Source organism: Schistocerca cancellata, chromosome 2 (genome assembly GCF_023864275.1).
Source record: "Schistocerca cancellata isolate TAMUIC-IGC-003103 chromosome 2, iqSchCanc2.1, whole genome shotgun sequence".
NCBI classification, from domain to species: domain Eukaryota; kingdom Metazoa; phylum Arthropoda; class Insecta; order Orthoptera; family Acrididae; genus Schistocerca; species Schistocerca cancellata.
The window spans coordinates 211,516,467-211,534,443 of NC_064627.1; the positions used below are offsets into that span (position 1 = coordinate 211,516,467).

Genomic DNA, 17,977 nt, shown 5'->3' on the forward strand with positions numbered 1-17,977 from the left:
GCAGGTCGTCACTGTTTCTACGGGCGTTTCATCCACCAAAATCTTGACGTAACCCCAGAGGAAAAATTCTAGAGGTGTGAGATCCGGCGATCTGTCTGGCCATGGGACAGCACCCCCGCTTCCGATCCAAAAATGACGGAACGTGTTGTTCAGGTGATCGCGGACATTATCATCGAAATGGGCTGGTGCATCGTCGTGTTGGAACGACATCCTTTCGCGGACACTAAGTACAGTCTGCGAGAAATGTGGCAGTACACCTCTCAGGAACTTGAGGTAAAGTGGACCAGTCTAACGGGGAGGCACAAATAAGGTACTATTGGATGATCTTGGACAATACCTGCACATACGTTGACAGAGGATCGTTGCTGCCGGTCACCTTTGTGAGTGACGTTGGGATTGTTCTCACTCTGGATATGGCTGTTGTGGCTGAATGAACCTCGTCCGTGAACAACAGAAACTGTATGAAGTTCGGCACTACAGCAATGCGGTGGATAATCCTTTGACATAAGCGGATTGGTACTCAGATTCCATTGGTCCCAGTGTTTGCACACATTATTTATGATAAGGGGTGTAATACCTATTTCACTAGTTCAAATGGTTCAAATGGCTCTGAGCACTATGGGACTTAACGTCTATGGTCATCAGTCCCCTAGAACTTAGAACTACTTAAACCTAACTAACCTAAGGACATCACACACATCCATGCCCGAGGCAGGATTCGAACCTGCGACCATAGCGGTCACGCGGCTCCAGACTGTAGCGTCTAGAACCGCTCGGCCATCCCAGCCGGCTCTTATCATGGAGATATGCATCTTACATATTAACGCTCTTGCTTTATGACAACAGGAAATTTCTCCGGGACCTGTCAAAACGGAGTTTGCCTCAAACTTCAAACAATTCAATCCGGAGATGTTGAAGCTGATACCCCTCCATGAGTCGGAGGACGTAGCGGAGATCGTCGTCTGCATGCTCTCTCAGGATCCGCGAGTCCAGGTAAGCCCGCACTGATTAATTCTAAAATTTCATCAGAGCTTGCAATGTGTTCCATTTTATATGCTCTGCATTTCCCAAATATCGTGATCTAATCTTTTTTCCTTATTTCTATCATTTTGAATTCAACATCATTTGTTCGAAATACATCGTTTAAAATGAACTTTCTGGATTACCGACAAATGATTCAGCGTACTGACCAGTACTTTTTCACACCTGTACGCAGGCTTCCGCACTCTCTTCCACAGCTGACTGTAGTATCTAGTGGCAAATCAAACGTACAAACCAGTAAAGAATCATTTTAAATAGCCAGTCTTTGAACCAGTTTGGTCTGTACTCTGTTTTTTCCTGACCTCTGCAAATCTTCCCGGTTACACCCAACGTCTTCTCAATGTGTTTTCCATATGCTAGTCTCTGTCTGTCCTGCATATTTATCCCTGTACTTGCTGCTCCCAGCACGAAGTTAACCGTGTAAGTTCCCCACTATGAAATTTAGTCAAAATTTACCTCCCACTCTATAAAAGGTCTACGTATAACCAGAACTATGTACCCAGAAGATGTTATCCAAATGTTACTCGAATGCTAACCTCTGATGTTTAAACATCTTTCTCGAGATGATGGCCTCCTTCTTAATGAGCAGCTACAATTACGTAATAAAAGCTTCGTCAACGGTATAAAACCGTTACTTGATCTTTGATTTCATGTTCCCTCATGCAGTTACCGAAATCTTTCTTCAAAGTTGATTCATAACTGTTTGTTCATTAAATGGTTTATGTTAACCACATTTCATGTTATACCGTTTTTCTATTCGCTAAGTTATTCAGCTCCTTTTGTAATTCTGTAATGGCGTTTTCAGCTTTTAAACTGTACTTCTAAACTCCCATATAGACAAATTGTTACCATAGCTGATGCTATCAGATAAAATATTGCCTCTTACTTCATGTATTACATGTATCACCTGTCTATATTTGGAATGTTAAGTAGCCGGTTTGTATTTGCAACTACTAGATGGTACTTTTGGTATAACGTTTACCTGCCCGCAATTGCTAACGCGGGCGCCTCAGCCCGATGCTACCACAGCTTGACATGTGGTGCAGCCCTTAGTGACTTCCCTCTATGTTTTCTACTTTAATATTTTGTGACTAAAGCGGTATAGCGGTATCGCTTCATATTTATTTTACATGTGACATGCCAGTTTTAAATGTTTTATTTCTGATGAAGGCATTCTTAGAAGTTGCCGAAACCTAGGTCAAAAAGACTTAATTTTCTCCATTGAGGGCTGCACTGTTTTAATTTTACCTTGTAACGGTCGCTGAAAACGCAGTCGTGTTTAAAGCTCTAGATCTCTATTTTTTAAATAAAATTGCTAAACAATATTCAAACCGTTGCATACCATGTGGTCCAATATGATAATGCGTAGTGTAAACCTTTAAACAGTGGGATGGAGAGAGTACATACTCCTATGAAATGATATACACAAACAACTACAGGAACACCGTCAAATCGATACTCAAATTCCATACTTGGGCAAGCATGTCCATCGAACTGATTTCATGGCAGTATGGATCAGCTTCTTCACCTCTTCCAGGTTCTGTGAGAGTGGTGGTAGATAAGCGTTGTCTTTAACGAAACCCCTCAGGAGAAAGTGGCATGTGGACGAGTTCGAATGGAGCAGAATGAGTAGCACCCAGAAAACGGGTCTGTTGTATCGTGCCATAGTGGTTCATGTGAGGCACATTGCTAAGACAATGATTGAAATTACTCATGTTGAGAGACGAGAAGGAGTAATCTGTTTCATTAGGTAAAAATTTTTCTATAGTCAAAATCACATAAATACTTTTTTTTATTTTTGACAAGCGGTTTCGACAGGCTTTGCTGTCATCTACTGCTCGCCAGAAATGTTCGTTGCAAAACTTCTACTTTGTGAATTGGAACCTCATGTCAAGCTGCCATATTAGTTGATAAAATGTAGCATATTAATGAAAGATTTGTCAGAAGCAAAAAGTTTACAATCAGAAAGCACCTTGTGCACATTGCCATGTCTGTATATGTAGCGTTTTGCTAAGACAGTGATGTGTATGTGAGGCAATGGATAGAAGAGGGGTCGTACACAGTGACAAGTGGACAACGGACCATACAGTATGACCACAGCACAGGGTGACCGACATCTAATCCGCCTAACCGTAGACAGAACAGATTCATCCCCAGTGTCGGCACAATGTTGGAACGCTGTAACGGGTGTGGACACGTTTGCAACAAACTTTCGACGCCGTTGCTTGGTTCTGGACAAGTGGTTCCTGTGCTTAGGACTGCAATAGGACGCGTACCTGTTAGACGCTACCGTTCTGAATGCAACTGTGCAGACTGCATTGTTGAGAGGCACAGCAAGCAGACGGCATACGTCATGACTTGGGCAACCATCGGCTATAGCATGTGATTTCAACTCCGATGTACTCAGGACAACCTCAACAGCAATCGTTTCATCACGAAGATTTTAGATCCCGAGACACTGAACCTCCTACAGGATGCTCCAAATGCCATATTTCAACTGGACAACATCCAGCCACACATGGAAGGAACGTGCAAGCCTTTTTCGATTAACGACGAGAACCACTGCTTCTCTGGCCTTCACATTTTCCTGACATCTCGCTCATCGAACATGTTTGAGATACGGTCTGTCAGTAGCTTTTCGTCCTGCTGCAACCACCGCCGATTCTTTGTGGACGTGCCTACAAATCGCCTGGCAATGTGTTCTAGAGCACCGTATACAGGTCATGTTTGATCCCCTGCTATGACGCCTAGGGGTTTGCAGCACATGGTTGCTTAATTTTTTACTGAATTCTGGCGGTCAGAGTACATGTACCGTTCCGTAATCCTAATAATTTGTGCATTGCCGTATCCCTAATCTATGGAACAAATTTCGTTGTAATGACCTGTGTTCTTCTTCATGGAATGGAGTGTGGGTAAACGGTAAACAAAGATTAAACTACAAGAAAAAATAGAAATGACCCCTAAGAACACGCAAGCACGCGCACAAACACACACAGACACACACAAATGCGCGCACGCACACACACACACACACACACACACACACACACACACACACACACACAAGCACAGACAAAACTTCGAAAACCGCGTTTGTTGTCGGATTGAAAACGTAATACAAAAACGAAACAAAAAATAGGGGAATAAATTAAAAGAATACTGCACAGATTTAGCTGATCACTAAAATAAAAATCGTGAGCCAGCCACTCTGAAACACACTAAAATCTTCAACCTAAAAGCTTAGGCTGGAGTCCAGACACTTGATATATCTTTAAAACCTTCACAATACTTGGTATCAGCTAAAGCAGAGAGCTGATCCCCACCTAAATTCTTCTCTGCAGTCTCATCACAATATAAAATGCATTCAGTGAAAATGTGGTGCATAGTGATTTTACAACACGAGAACAACAGATTGGTGCGTTCCCTTGCCGGAGTCTGAAGTCATGTGTTAAAAGGACAGTGCTCTTCTCGGAGACGGGTCAGGGACATGTCACCCCGCCATAGTGACTGGCCTGAAGTATGCCACGGAGTGGTAGTTGGCTTCACAAACCGAAGTCTCTCACTGCCAGACTCTCTTCCTCTCCCCCCCACCCCCTCCCCAACCGCCTGGACCTCTGACATAACAGCGAAGTGACAGCCTGTTGTGTCACATCATTTTCCCTACATGCTTCCTTGGCGGCTTGATCTACCTGTTCTTTTCCCCGAATTTCCACAGGCCCCTGAACCCATTAGAATGATACCTGCCTCCCGCGTCACTGAACGAAGTACAGTTGGTCATGTGTTAGATGCACCAGCTTCTCAGCTCTGCGCATGTGCTGCTGTGATCGTAGGACACTAAGAGCATCGGAGCAGAAGACGCAACATCTGCTCGAGTGCCTTCAGTATCTAACGGAGCTTGCGTAATCACCTGGAAGTTGCAATCAGGGAACACAACCGGATAGCCAAGGGAAATCCCTTGTTTCGAACTACCAGTATATGCAACTCTAAAACTGTGTTGTCTATCTAATGTGTTAAAAAAGAAAGCAGAGGCTAAAAACTCAGATGTGGAGTGTTACAGTTTTCTTAAAAAGTAATGTATATCTATTATTAATGGTAAACTGTACCACTGTTGATGCCATCATTTATAATTTTCCCTGCTATACATATTTATCGTCATGTTATGAATTTGACACAATATACTTAGGAAACCATTTTCTTAGAAAACTAAGTGTGATTTGCAAAAAGAAAGAGAATGAGTAAAACTATTCTTACAATTAGATTTAATTACTCAAATGTGAAAAACTAAAAGTTTTTAAAAGAAAGGAAGCGTACATTTTACCACCCAATGCCAGAAGGTGACGAGTTCTCAGTATTGGGAAGAAGAAACAAGTAGATTAAAATTTCTTCTCTCATCTCCAATATTTCTAAAACATGAACCGAGACGAAACACAAAAGATAGACTAATTTACTGATCCCCTGTTCTGAAAAATAACTTTTTAGAGATACCTTATCAATGTACAGTAAGTAAAGTTGAGGCACATCTGAAACGTCCCCTTAGAAAAATTAATGAATTACTGTGCTGATAGTCGTGCGGTAGCGTTCTCGCTTCCCGCGCCCGGGTTCCCGGGTTCGATTCCCGGCGGGGTCAGGGATTTTCTCTCCCTCGTGATGACTGGGTGTTGTGTGATGTCCTTAGGTTAGTTAGGTTTAAGTAGTTCTAAGTTCTAGGGGACTGATGACCATAGATGTTAAGTCCCATAGTGCTCAGAGCCATTTGAACCATTTTGAACTGTGCTGATAAACCTCTTACGTTATTTTATTTTCAAACAGCTGAGCAAAACTGAACGAACTCACTCAGACATTACTTTCTTTACTTATTCTGATCAACACTAAACTGACACAATATTTTTAGCGCAACGCAGTCTGACTTTCAAAAATCAATACAAAAGAATGTCCCTGACTATCAATAACCTATACCTTTCATGAATCACTTACCTCACAAAAATCTTCGTTACTCGAACTACTGTAACACAGCGAGCGCCGCTACTGCCAGCTAAATAAAAGATTCTAACTACTGAAGTCACTAACTACTGATAGACGTAGTTAGCAAATGAAAGATTTTGATAGAGAACAAACAATGTATTTACCTTAACAGTGTTCAAAAGTCATTATATATATATATATATATATATATATATATATATATATATATGACATCCAGTCTTACAAATTTACTGTGTCTGATGGAGACACGTCCAGATCATCCGCTTTCAAAACTCTCCCATCTCTCTCCCCACATCCACCACTGCTGGCGGCTCACCTCCAACTGCGCAGCAGTGTTGCCAACTCTAAAAAACCCGAGTCGCTAGATTCAATATCAAAAGTCGCTAGAAAGTCGCTAAAACTGATTTTACTAGGGGTGTACTGAAAATTTCGTTCTGTGAATGGTGTAATATGCCAGTGTGCCAGTGGGGGGGGGGGGGGGGGTAATATAATATTAATAAAAATTGTCTGATACGTAATTGCTATATTGTCTTCATTAAATGACGCATCGCTTGCAACAACATACATATAAAATACGCTAACGTTTAATTAAACATGTTATCATAATTGAAGCAACACATAAAGTGGTGTTTCAATCGCAGTAGTGAAATATACTAGAAATATACAACTATATTTGTAACAAAAGAAAGCAAGAACTCAAATTAGGTTACAAAACATCTACATACCGGTATGTGAGCTATTCATCGTCGTCACTCAGAAGATCGAATAACTCTTCTGTTTCATGCTCTGACAGAACTGTAGTTGATGTAGAGGGTTGAACGTCACTCAAAAGATGATGTTGCAGTTCGACTGGTTTTGTCACAAGAGAGGAACTTTTTTTCCTTCCATTAAGCTCCAATACGTCTGACGGTATGTCAAAAGATGCACAATCTTTATATTGTTTCTTCAGCTGGTCTCCCAATATGATCAAAGCATTAATTGTATTTAACGATAATCTGTTACGTTGTTTAGTTTTTATAATGTTCATAGAACTGAATATTCTTTCCACTTCTGCATTTGAATACGGTAGGCAGAGAACAGTCAGTGCTAACTGTAAAATCAAAGAAAAAGGATTCTCCCCTGCGTCATTTTTATACTGCGAAACCTCACTCCAAAATCGAACAGTGTTAGTAGTGTTATTCCACCTAATGAAGTTGATATTATGCCATTCTTGCAGCATACCGTCTATGAAATCCCCACTAAAACCCAATTCTTTGGCTACATCCGCTACAGCATTATTTTTATTCACTTTTTAGTATTTCTTCAACATTTAGCATTGACTTTTTTTCAGGATCGTAACGTTACTTGGCAGTCTTTGTTGAATTTCTTTTATGAGTTTCATACTAAACTGAATGCATCTCTTCTTCAAGTAAACTTATTTTCTTCAGACAAACTTGACTCAGATAATTTCTGTTCAAACATAAAGCCAAGGTTCGGATTTGAGTACATACATTCGCTTGGAACTGGTATTGTCAACAAATCAACAGTTGAAAAAACTATGTTTTGTCCGAGTGACTGCATGAGAAATACAAATGTATCTAGTAATTTAGTGGGGTCATTGTCTTCTCCTTCAAAAGCTTCTATTGCTATTTGTACGTCTTTTAAAGCATGTTTAAGGTAAAACGTCTAAAGATGATTTGAGTCGTCACAATACATCTTGTACAAAAGATCGGCAGTTTAACAATTGTCTTGAACCATGGCAAGTGAAAAATGTAGTTTTAGTTCTTCCCACTGCTCCAGAATTCTTCGTATTGCTGGTTCAATTGAAAGCCAACGTGTTGCACAGACCTTCAAAATTTTTAGTTGCTGTTTTCCACAATTTATTATTTATTATCTCATAAACCTTTTTATATTCCTCTTGTCTTTTGGGTGAAATGGAGAACCAATTGTAGGTTTCCCGTACAAGAAACACTATGTTTCTAGGTATGGTATTCACTGAGGCGTGCGAAACTGCAAGCTGCAGAGAGTGACAAATGCAACGGATCAATACCAAATGCTTCAAACCATATTCTCTCTTGAGTTGTTCGAAAAGCCCATTGTTTATTCCAACCATTGCAGAAGCATTATCTGTGCCAATTCCTACCATATTAGCGATTGGAAGTTTGAAATCTTTCGAAGAATTCACAAGAACCGCAGCCAGATTCCTTGCATCTGCAGTTTCTACTACAGCGAGTTTGAGAAATGCTGATCTAATGGTTTGGTTGTTTACACTATAGTACCGTATAACGATACCTAGCATTTTAGATATTGATACATCTGTGGATTCGTCTATTAGTACACAGTATTTTTGGTTACCTATATCTTCAACCAATAATTGTGTAAAATATGGAGCCAAAACTTCAGTTATAATGTTAGTGCACTTTGTACGCTGTAATTGCACGTTTTTAGCGCCCCCGTCACCGGGAAACACCTTCTTGCACAGTATTCCTAAATGATCTACAGCTAAAACAGAAGAATGTACAGCAATAAATAAAGAAAGGGCGCCTTCCGCTCTGCTTTCTATTGTAACTGTAGTTTTCGGAATAATTTTCACAGGTAAGGTGGTTTGTGTCTTTTTAAATAATTTTTTTGTTTATGCTTAATAGTTTTCGAATGCTTTCTAATATCACACAATTTAGCATAAAACTCTGTTGCACATACTTGACATCTTGCCTTGGATAAGTCTCCAATGACTGGTTTCAGCCACGCATTGAATTCAGGTTCTGCTTCCCACGCATCCCGATATTTTTGAGCGCACTGCTTCTTCTTCTGCGGTTAATCCATTTGTAAGCCACCACAACATCAGTTTCACCAATTTATAATCACTGAAAATACATTAAAACTCAGGCGACCTAGAGGTCATGAAACAATCTACTCATTCGGTAACTCGATATCAGTCCTATTATTCATTGCTTAAAACTTAATAATGTCTGAGATACCCCCACCGAATTATTGCTTTACCACTGTGCATGTGGCAATAATTTGACTGCGAGTTAACATTTCGAAAAATTAGAGGTTGCGGGGCAGGAATGTATTTTATTATACTTAATATTACGTATCGAAAAATAAAGGGAGTCCAAAAGTTCAAGAATTGTAGATCGATACGCTATCGACAACAACAGGCTAGTGTGTAATGAATAACGAATTGTTCTATAGTCAAGGTTTTCTTTCTCTGTAGGCAATTCCCACATTCAGGTTTACTAAATGCTAAACAATGCTACATGATCTGCTAAGAACTTAATTTAACTTAGTAAATCTAGAACAAAGTTAGTATAGTACCCATTCTATAGTTAAAATCTTAGTTTTGTTAATGAAAATACTGACCCAAAATAGTTTTGATTTGTACTTCAAAAGTCGTCAGTACTTCAAAAGTCGACAGATAAGTCGCTAAATAATTTTTGTCGCTAAAAATTTTTTTTTTGTCGCTAAGACGAAGGCAAAAGTCGCCATTTCTAGCGACAAAGTCGCTAAATTGGCAACACTGCTGCGCAGCGCTACGCGCTGTTAACAGCCAAATGCCCAACACTACAATAGCAAATTCCAACAATGCAAACCAGCCACAGACTGCACACAGCACAGTCAGTGATTTTCATACAGAGCGCTACGTGACGTTACCAACATAAAAACCTAAACAGCCTACTTACACATCTTTGCTTCAAATCCAAGAGTGTGACAGCAGCACACCTATACACTGCAGTTATTCAGTACGCCTACACTCACCCATACACAAAGTAATTCTTACTAGAAAATCGAGAACAATGGTAAATTCTCACAAGAAATTGCTGCTATGATATCACTATTAACCCTGATTATTAAAAAAATTGACACAAAAATGTTTCAATTTCACACACTAAATAACACAAATGCCTCCGTCCGTGGGGTATCCACTAGTATGTCCGTACTCACCTGTCACCAACAGAATAGTTAGTGTTCTATCAGCACAAAGCTGTTAACCGCTTCCGCTATCGTGTGTGTGTGGAGGGGGGAAGGTGGAGGGGGAGGGGGAAGGGGGAGGGTGTGTTAGCCACCAAAGACGGGAAAGGTGCTTACCTGCCAACGTAACTCTATCTTAACATGCTATGTGCCATCTTTTATGACAGCTAAACAACTCTGCCTTTCTACTTACACTAAGCTATTGACAAAACTGCAGCTGCAGACAATCAGCTACTGGCCGCTCTTACAAAAATTTACGTTCCCTTGCTTTGTGGAACAAGAGTATGAGATTGATTGCGTTTCACAAGTAGAAGTAATAAATAAAGAAAAGAAGCGACACACTTCCTTTCGAGAGGACCATGGCATAAGAAAATTAACAGAAAGATATATGTCAGGTGGATTTGGTAGATCTATGTTAAAGCACGCCAAGGGCAACAGCTACAATAAAACCATTGACTTGTTGCTATTTGTCCGTGCTGAAGAATTCCACAATTATCGAAGCCTTAGTAGTTTCTGCGTTATTCTAGAATGATGATCTCTACTTATCATTCAGTTTAGCACCAATTGAATCACTATTGATTAGTATCCTTGTTGGGTTTAAAGGTTTTTAAAAATTTTGAAACATTTTGTCGAAATCTCATGTTCTTCAATGATATTTACTTCCTTTATTCTTTATCTTGAAACGAGAACATCATAGCTTGAACTTATTTGTAGTCGCTGTACAGGAAGATGACAGCTATAGTGAAGAATAAGACTCATAATTACAAATTGTTCCAATGCTTTAGTTTTGAATGTTTCGGCGTTTCCCCCTAGATATAAGACGAATGATAGTACTGAAAATCCACTTCCTCCAATTGGGAACCTCTTTGCCCCAGTTTGCTATGATTTAGCCCAAAAGAACCAAGTGATACAACAGCCCGCCCAGCCCTCTTGGGCAGCAAATCAATGATGGAAAACAAAAGCTCTGCATATCATCGTTCACCTCGACTTAACAGAGGGACTGCAATCCAACACTCTTTGGCGGCAGTTCCGAATGAAGATTCCCATTGAGACCGTCTGGTTTGTTGCGATCTCTTCCATTAGCAAACGCACATGGGCGCTCATATGTTAATTCTTAGGGGGTAGCTAGACCTGGAGTTATGGAGTATTTTTAATATTTTGGAAGGCGAATGGAGACTTTTACTTAGCCATGAAATAGTTCCAGCTTCGACCCAGTTAAAAACCTACGTAACACCGACATTTAAATCATTTTTTAAAGAAAATCTCTGACTGTACCATATTTTCCCCTTTCTCTGAGACCTAGGAGGGGAGACAGAAGGGTTTGAGCCCGCATGGGCGCCCTTGCAGAGCCCCGAATTATTGCCAAAAGTGACAGGCAAATTCCTTCTAGATTCTCAGAATTCATTATGAGGATATTCCTTCAAATGTTTTAGTCACTTCAAAAGATGTTGACGGACCGGATTCGCGTTCTTGCAACGTCACAATTGTATGTTTGTTTTTATCCTGTCAAGAGTTGTGACATCGATAGTAGTCGCTATTTCCTCTTCTTATATTAATGTTTTTAGTTTCCCGTAGCTTCAGAAGCGTTCCAGACACAAGAGATACTAAATGCCGTATCGGTTTATACACAGGCTGAACATTAATAAAACTGAAAAATTGCAGGGACTGGAAATGGAGGAAAATTGTTCGTATGACCCTGTATCCGGAAATGGACGGTGTGCGTGCAACAACAACAAATCGTCCCGGAACGCACTACAGAGCTGCATCGCATCCACGTCACAGCAGATGTCCAGATTTGTCTCCATGGGATATAATGCACGCGCTCACGCGTCGCAACATGGATTGCCGTACTCTTCCTCACGTTCCGACCTTTCCCCGAATAGTGTCACAGGCGTTGTGAACGCGCTGTTGAAAGGTATACATACCAGGAACTGATTTAACATACACAACGCTATTCAGATGCCCCAGCGATTAAAAAAATCCTGGAGATTTAAGTCCGATTATCTAGCAGGCCGAGTTACAGGGCCTCAGCGTCCTATCCAATGTCCGTGGAAGATGTTTTTGACGTGTTGGCGAACTTTAATGCGCAAGTGGGGTAGTGCTCTGTCATACAGAAACCACATAAACTGCCGTGTTACCAAAAGCACATTCTCAAACAACGTAATCAGCGTATTCCGCAGGAAGTCTAGGTACGTTCCTCCTCCGATGGCTTGTGGAGTAATAACCGAGCCAAGTATGTGGTCGCCAAGAATCCCTGCACCCTCCACATCGATGCTGAACCGATATTGATGAGACCCCTCAATCACAGTCTGCAGCCCACAAATGACGATTATACAGACTGGGTTTTGGGTTGTTCGGGGGAGGAGACCAGACAGCGAGGTCATCGGTCTCATCGGATTAGGAAAGGACGGGGAAGGAAGTCGGCCGTGCCCTTTCAAAGGAATCATCCCGGCATTTGCTTGGAGCGATTTAGGGAAATCACGGAAAACCTAGATCAGGATGACCGGACGCGGGCTTCAACCGTTGTCCTCCCGGATGCGAGTCCAGTGTGCTAACCACCGCGCCACTTTGCTCGGTATACAGACTGGTGATGCCAGTTGTGGTAAAGTTCGCTTCGTCGGTATAGAGAACTCCTGACAGGAATTCAATAATTTTCATGTTCTGGTGCCAAAATCGTCCGCAGAATCCTTCCCATAGAGGAAAATACGCTAGTGATATTCCTTGCACTCGTCGCAGTTGATGGTGTCAGTAGCGGTTGTCATGCAGGATACACATAATCGTACTTTGGCTTACTCCGTGTTGGCGCCGGTCGTTGTGGCCGAGCGGTTCTAGGCACTACAGTCTGGCACCGCGCGACCGCCACGGTCGCAGGTTCGAATCCTGCTTCGGGCATGGATGTATGTGATGTCCTTAGGTTAGTTAGGTTTAAGTAATTCTAAGTTCTAGGGGACTGATGACCTCAGATGTTAAGTCCCATGGTGCTCATAGCCATTTGAACCATTTGAACACCATGTTAGCGGGCACTTGCCTGGTTCTTGTGCTAGGATATCCTGTAAAACCTCGTTTTCTAAATATGATGTACGCACAGTCCGGCGCCTTCCTGCACGTTCGTCTATCTCGAAGGACTCATGACCACACAAACGCCCAAAAAGTGCTTAAAATGTTATGTGATGTGGTTGGTGTCTGTGAAGGTACGTGTTTTAGTACAGCTGTGCAGCCTCTCGACCGTTTCTGTCTGCTTGGCCGTCCACAGACACCATCTCGGCTAGTTCCAGAAATGAATACCTGACCATCCCGCTGCTTAAATACGATGCCTCAGTCACACAGTCTGCAACACTCAAGGAACACACGGCACGTACTCACAGGAACTTTCATTTGTCAGCGCCACCTACAATGGTAATGATGCATTTCTGGACACATGTTCATAGGACCTTCTTCACTCCGTTTCCAGTCAGGAATACGTCCCTGCAATTTGTCTGTTTCATTAACATTGACCTTGTATAAATAAACGCACACTCTCGATCAAGAAACTGCGTTGAAGCAAGCCTGGGGAAAACGAACAGAAGATTATGTTCAGATCCTTTGCTCATTACGGCCTATAAGCTTGGGGACCCAGGTTAAAATGCAGCATGGTTGTTGCAAGATACATATCTAACATTCTTGCATTTTTACATGTACAATTTTTCTTTTTATGCTAACTATTACATAAAAATACTGTTGTTGCAGGTTCATGATGTCATCATGCACCCTACGAGCAGTGCTCACTGAAGCTGCTACCAGTTTCCTGAATAGCGTCAAACACTTCCTTAACTTACACGGGATTCTCATCACTGGGTGACAGTGTTGCTGTGTGGATAATTTATTAGTTGCATATCAAACCAGAACTTTAGTCTGGGTTATTTATATTCCAACTCCATGACTGAAAACTGTTAGATTGTTCGGGAGTCAACATTCATGAAGGCATAACTGAGAATATTCAAACGACGCAGCTGAGCTTACCTGCAACCTCCATCAACACCAAATGTATGCATTTTTCATTCTATGTAATGTGTAATTGCCGAGTTTTACCTAAAATAAACAAATAAAAATAAAAAAGTATGTATTTCAATTGTGAAACAGAATAATCAGAATCTCATAATCCTCTTCACATATTATTAGAAATTTTGACATTCTAAAATAAGTTAGAAAATAACAGGTGGAAACTAATTGTTTAAAACTTTGTACATAGCTGCTAAGGTTCAGTGACCGTGTCAGAATTATATTGTAGCAAACAAGCCCTCGGTCACAAATATTAAGTCAAAGTTTTGACTTAATATTTGCGTCCGAGGGCTTATTTGTTACAATCTAATTGTTTAAGTTCCCAACTAACAATATGGTGCAAATCTTATACATATATAGGACTTTCTCCTATTACCAAATTACATTATCTGAATGTTGCACGTGAAAGTACTGTAATACTTTCAACATGTGTTTTACTATAGTTACTTGTAGAAGGAGCTTTCCTGTACAGTGGTAAATGGAGAGAGACCTTCTCGAAGCAATTACAGTAGAACACACGGAAAAAGTAAACTTTCCAGACCATATGGCACTTCGTTACGTATTCATCCCTAGAAATGCCATTTACAATGTAAATCTTCACAGAGTGTCCGTGCACGAGTTTTCTGTTTCTTTCAACTGTGGCAGCTGTCATCCTTTCTAAAGTGAAAAAAATGCATGGCACTTAGCAGTTCAGTGAGTGAAAGAAAACACTGTTCCTACATTTTTCATCAAGACAACGGACAACTAACGAAACTCTCGACTCCTGGTTTTGGATGCACCTACGCACGTTGCGGCCTTTGGTAAGCCACACACACACAAAAGAAAGGAAAATATCCCTGTCTCAGGCAGACTGTCCTTGTTCTAGTCCGACAGGCGGTGCTTTAAACACGCTCCTGAGTTTTATATAAGTCACGTTATTGATACATCTACACTGCAGCATAATCAAGATGTTTCTATCATTATGTTCACGACAAATGACTCAGACACCATGCGCCAACTTCGAAGAAAAGCATCACTAAACAGCACAGTTCGTTTAGATGGACGAGACAAGCAGAAACGCTCAAAGCCTATCTCAAAGATTAAGAAGCTATAATTCAGTTACATAACTACAAATACAAAGCATAGAATACACATTAATTCATCAAAACAAATGCCACAGTTGTTTCTTTCTAGTGTCTTCATGATAGAAATTAACGCTACTTATACACTCCATTTAGTACATTTATTGGAAGAATTTAACTTCATCAATGAAATTTGGACTATAGAATAATAAGTTTTGAATTTATAACTGGAAGAATAGCGATCTTCTATCGTAATTTAACAAAAAAAAAAAAATATCAGTCTATATAGCAAATGGGGTTTACTTTTCTGGTAACCGGTTTCACTCATAGACAGATCATCATGATACCATTTTGTACTTGGGGCCATCAGTACTAAATAAAACCAATAGTGGCAATTCTTCCCTCTAAAACCTCTATCTAGTGCTCTAACGCTACAGATACAGCAATAAGGAATAGCGCAGTAGGCAGTACAGTTGAACAGGAATGGACATCTCTAAATAGGGCCATCACAGAAGTTGGAAAGGAAAACATAGGTACAAAGAAGGTAGCTGCGAAGAAACCATGGGTAACAGAAGAAATACTTCAGTTGATGGATGAAAGGAGGAAGTACCAACATGTTCCGGGAAAATCAGGAATACAGAAATACAAGTCGCTGAGGAATGAAATAAATAGGAAGTGCAGGGAAGCTAAGACGAAATGGCTGCAAGAAAAATGTAAAGACATCGAAAATGATATGATTGTCGGAAGGACAGACTCAGCATACAGGAAAGTCAAAACAACCTTTGGTGACATTAAAAGCAACGGTGGTAACATTAATAGTGCAACGGGAATTCCACTGTTAAATGTAGAGGAGAGAGCATATAGGTGGAAAGAATACATTGAAAGCCCGTATGAGGGTGCAGATTTGTCTGATGTGATAGAAGAAGAAACAGGAGTCGATTTAGAAGAGATAGGGGATCCACTATTAGAATCGGAATTTAACAGAGGTTTGGAGGACTTACGGTCAAATAAGGCAGAAGGGATAGATAACATTCCATCAGAATTTCTAAAATCATTGGGGGAAGTGGCAACAAAACGACTATTCACGTTGGTGTGTAGAATATATGAGTCTGGCGATATACCATCTGACTTTCGGAAAAGCATCATCCACACAATTCCGAAGACGGCAAGAGCTGACAAGTGCGAGAATTATCGCACAATCAGCTTAACAGCTCATGCATCGAAGCTGCTTACAAGAATAATATACAGAAGAATGGAAAATAAAATTGAGAATGCGCTAGGTGACGATCAGTTTGGCTTTAGGAAAAGTAAAGGGACGAGAGAGGCAATTCTGACGTTACGGCTAGTAATGGAAGCAAGGCTAAAGAGAAATCAAGACACTTTCATAGGATTTGTCGACCTGGAAAAAGCGTTCGACAATATAAAATGGTGCAAGCTGATCGAGATTCTGAAAAAAGTAGGGGTAAGCTATAGGGAGAGACGGGTCATATACTATATGTACAACAACCAAGAGGGAACAATAAGAGTCGACGATCAAGAACGAAGTGCTCGTATTAAGAAGGGTGTAAGAGAAGGCTGCAGCCTTTCACCCCTACTCTTCAATCTGTGCATCGAGGAAGCAATGATGGAAATAAAAGAAATGTTCAGGAGTGAAATTAAAATACAAGGTGAAAGGATATCAATGATACGATTCACTGATGACATTGCTATCCTGAGTGAAAGTGAAGAAGAATTAAATGATCTGCTGAACGGAATGAACAGTCTAATGAGTACACAGTATGGTTTGAGAGTAAATCGGAGAAAGACGAAGGCAATGAGAAGTAGTAGAAATGAGAACAGCGAGAAACTTAACATCAGGATTGATGGTCACGAAGTCAATGAAGTTAAGGAATTCTGCTACATAGGCAAAAAAAAATCAATGACGGACGGAGCAAGGAGGACATCAAAAGCAGACTCGCTATGGCAAAAAAGGCATTTCTGGTCAAGAGAAATCTACTAATATCAAATACCGGCCTTAATTTGAGGAAGAAATTTCTGAGGATGTACGTCTGGAGTACAGCATTGTATGGTAGTGAAACATGGACTGTGGGAAAACCGGATCAGAAGAGAATCGAAACATTTGAGATGTGGTGCTATAGACGAATGTTGAAAATTAGGTGGACTGATAAGGTAAAGAATGAGGAGGTTCTACGCAGAATCGGAGAGGAAAGGAATATGTGGGAAACACTGATAAGGAGAAGGGACAGGATGATAGGACATCTGCTAAGACATGAGGGCAAAATCTCTAGAGGAAGACAGAGGTTGGAATACGTCACGCAAATAATTGAGGACGTAGGTTGCAAGTGCTACTCTGAGATGAAGAGGTTAGCACAGGAAAGGAATTCGTGGCGGGCCGCATCAAACCAGTCAGTAGACTGATGACCAAAAAAAAAAAAAACAACCTCCATAAAATTCTTCGTGTGACAGCGATCTTAGTCAGCGGTCTGATGACGTAACGAACCGTCTGTTGCGTGGACACAAACAAATACTTCGGCGTGCTGAGCTTGTTTGAGGCCGTAACTCCTTTCCGCAACGTTAAAGCCTCTGATGACGTCTCCACGTTGAATGACGAAAGTTCACATTTTTCATTGTGGCCAATTGTCACTTTTCACGCCATAGAGATATCTTGCCTAAATCTTTTTGCAGTTCGGTTTGATGACTTACTTGTAGATGACAGCCTCATCTACAAACCATCTGAGAGAGCTATGCGGATTCTCTCCTAAGTCGTGTGTGTGGACCAAGAACTGCAGAGGTCGTACAACGCCTCTGCTTTTTTGCTTTTGTCTTACTCGATGACTTAACATCAGTTACCACGAACTGTGACCTTTCTAACAGGAAATTATGAATCCACTCACACAACTGAG

General features: G+C 40.8%; 1 protein-coding gene across 1 annotated transcript in view; it reads left to right on the forward strand.

The window, feature by feature from the left end:
• Positions 1-13,743, forward strand: part of LOC126152586 (dehydrogenase/reductase SDR family member 11-like) — a 38,409-nt gene extending 24,666 nt beyond the window's left edge. Inside the window, exons 5-6 of the mRNA XM_049916016.1 lie at positions 847-993; positions 13,702-13,743. Of these exons, the coding sequence (XP_049771973.1) occupies positions 847-993; positions 13,702-13,743 (189 nt within the window). The remainder of the gene's footprint in view (positions 1-846; positions 994-13,701) is intronic.
• Positions 13,744-17,977: the final 4,234 nt, after the last annotated feature.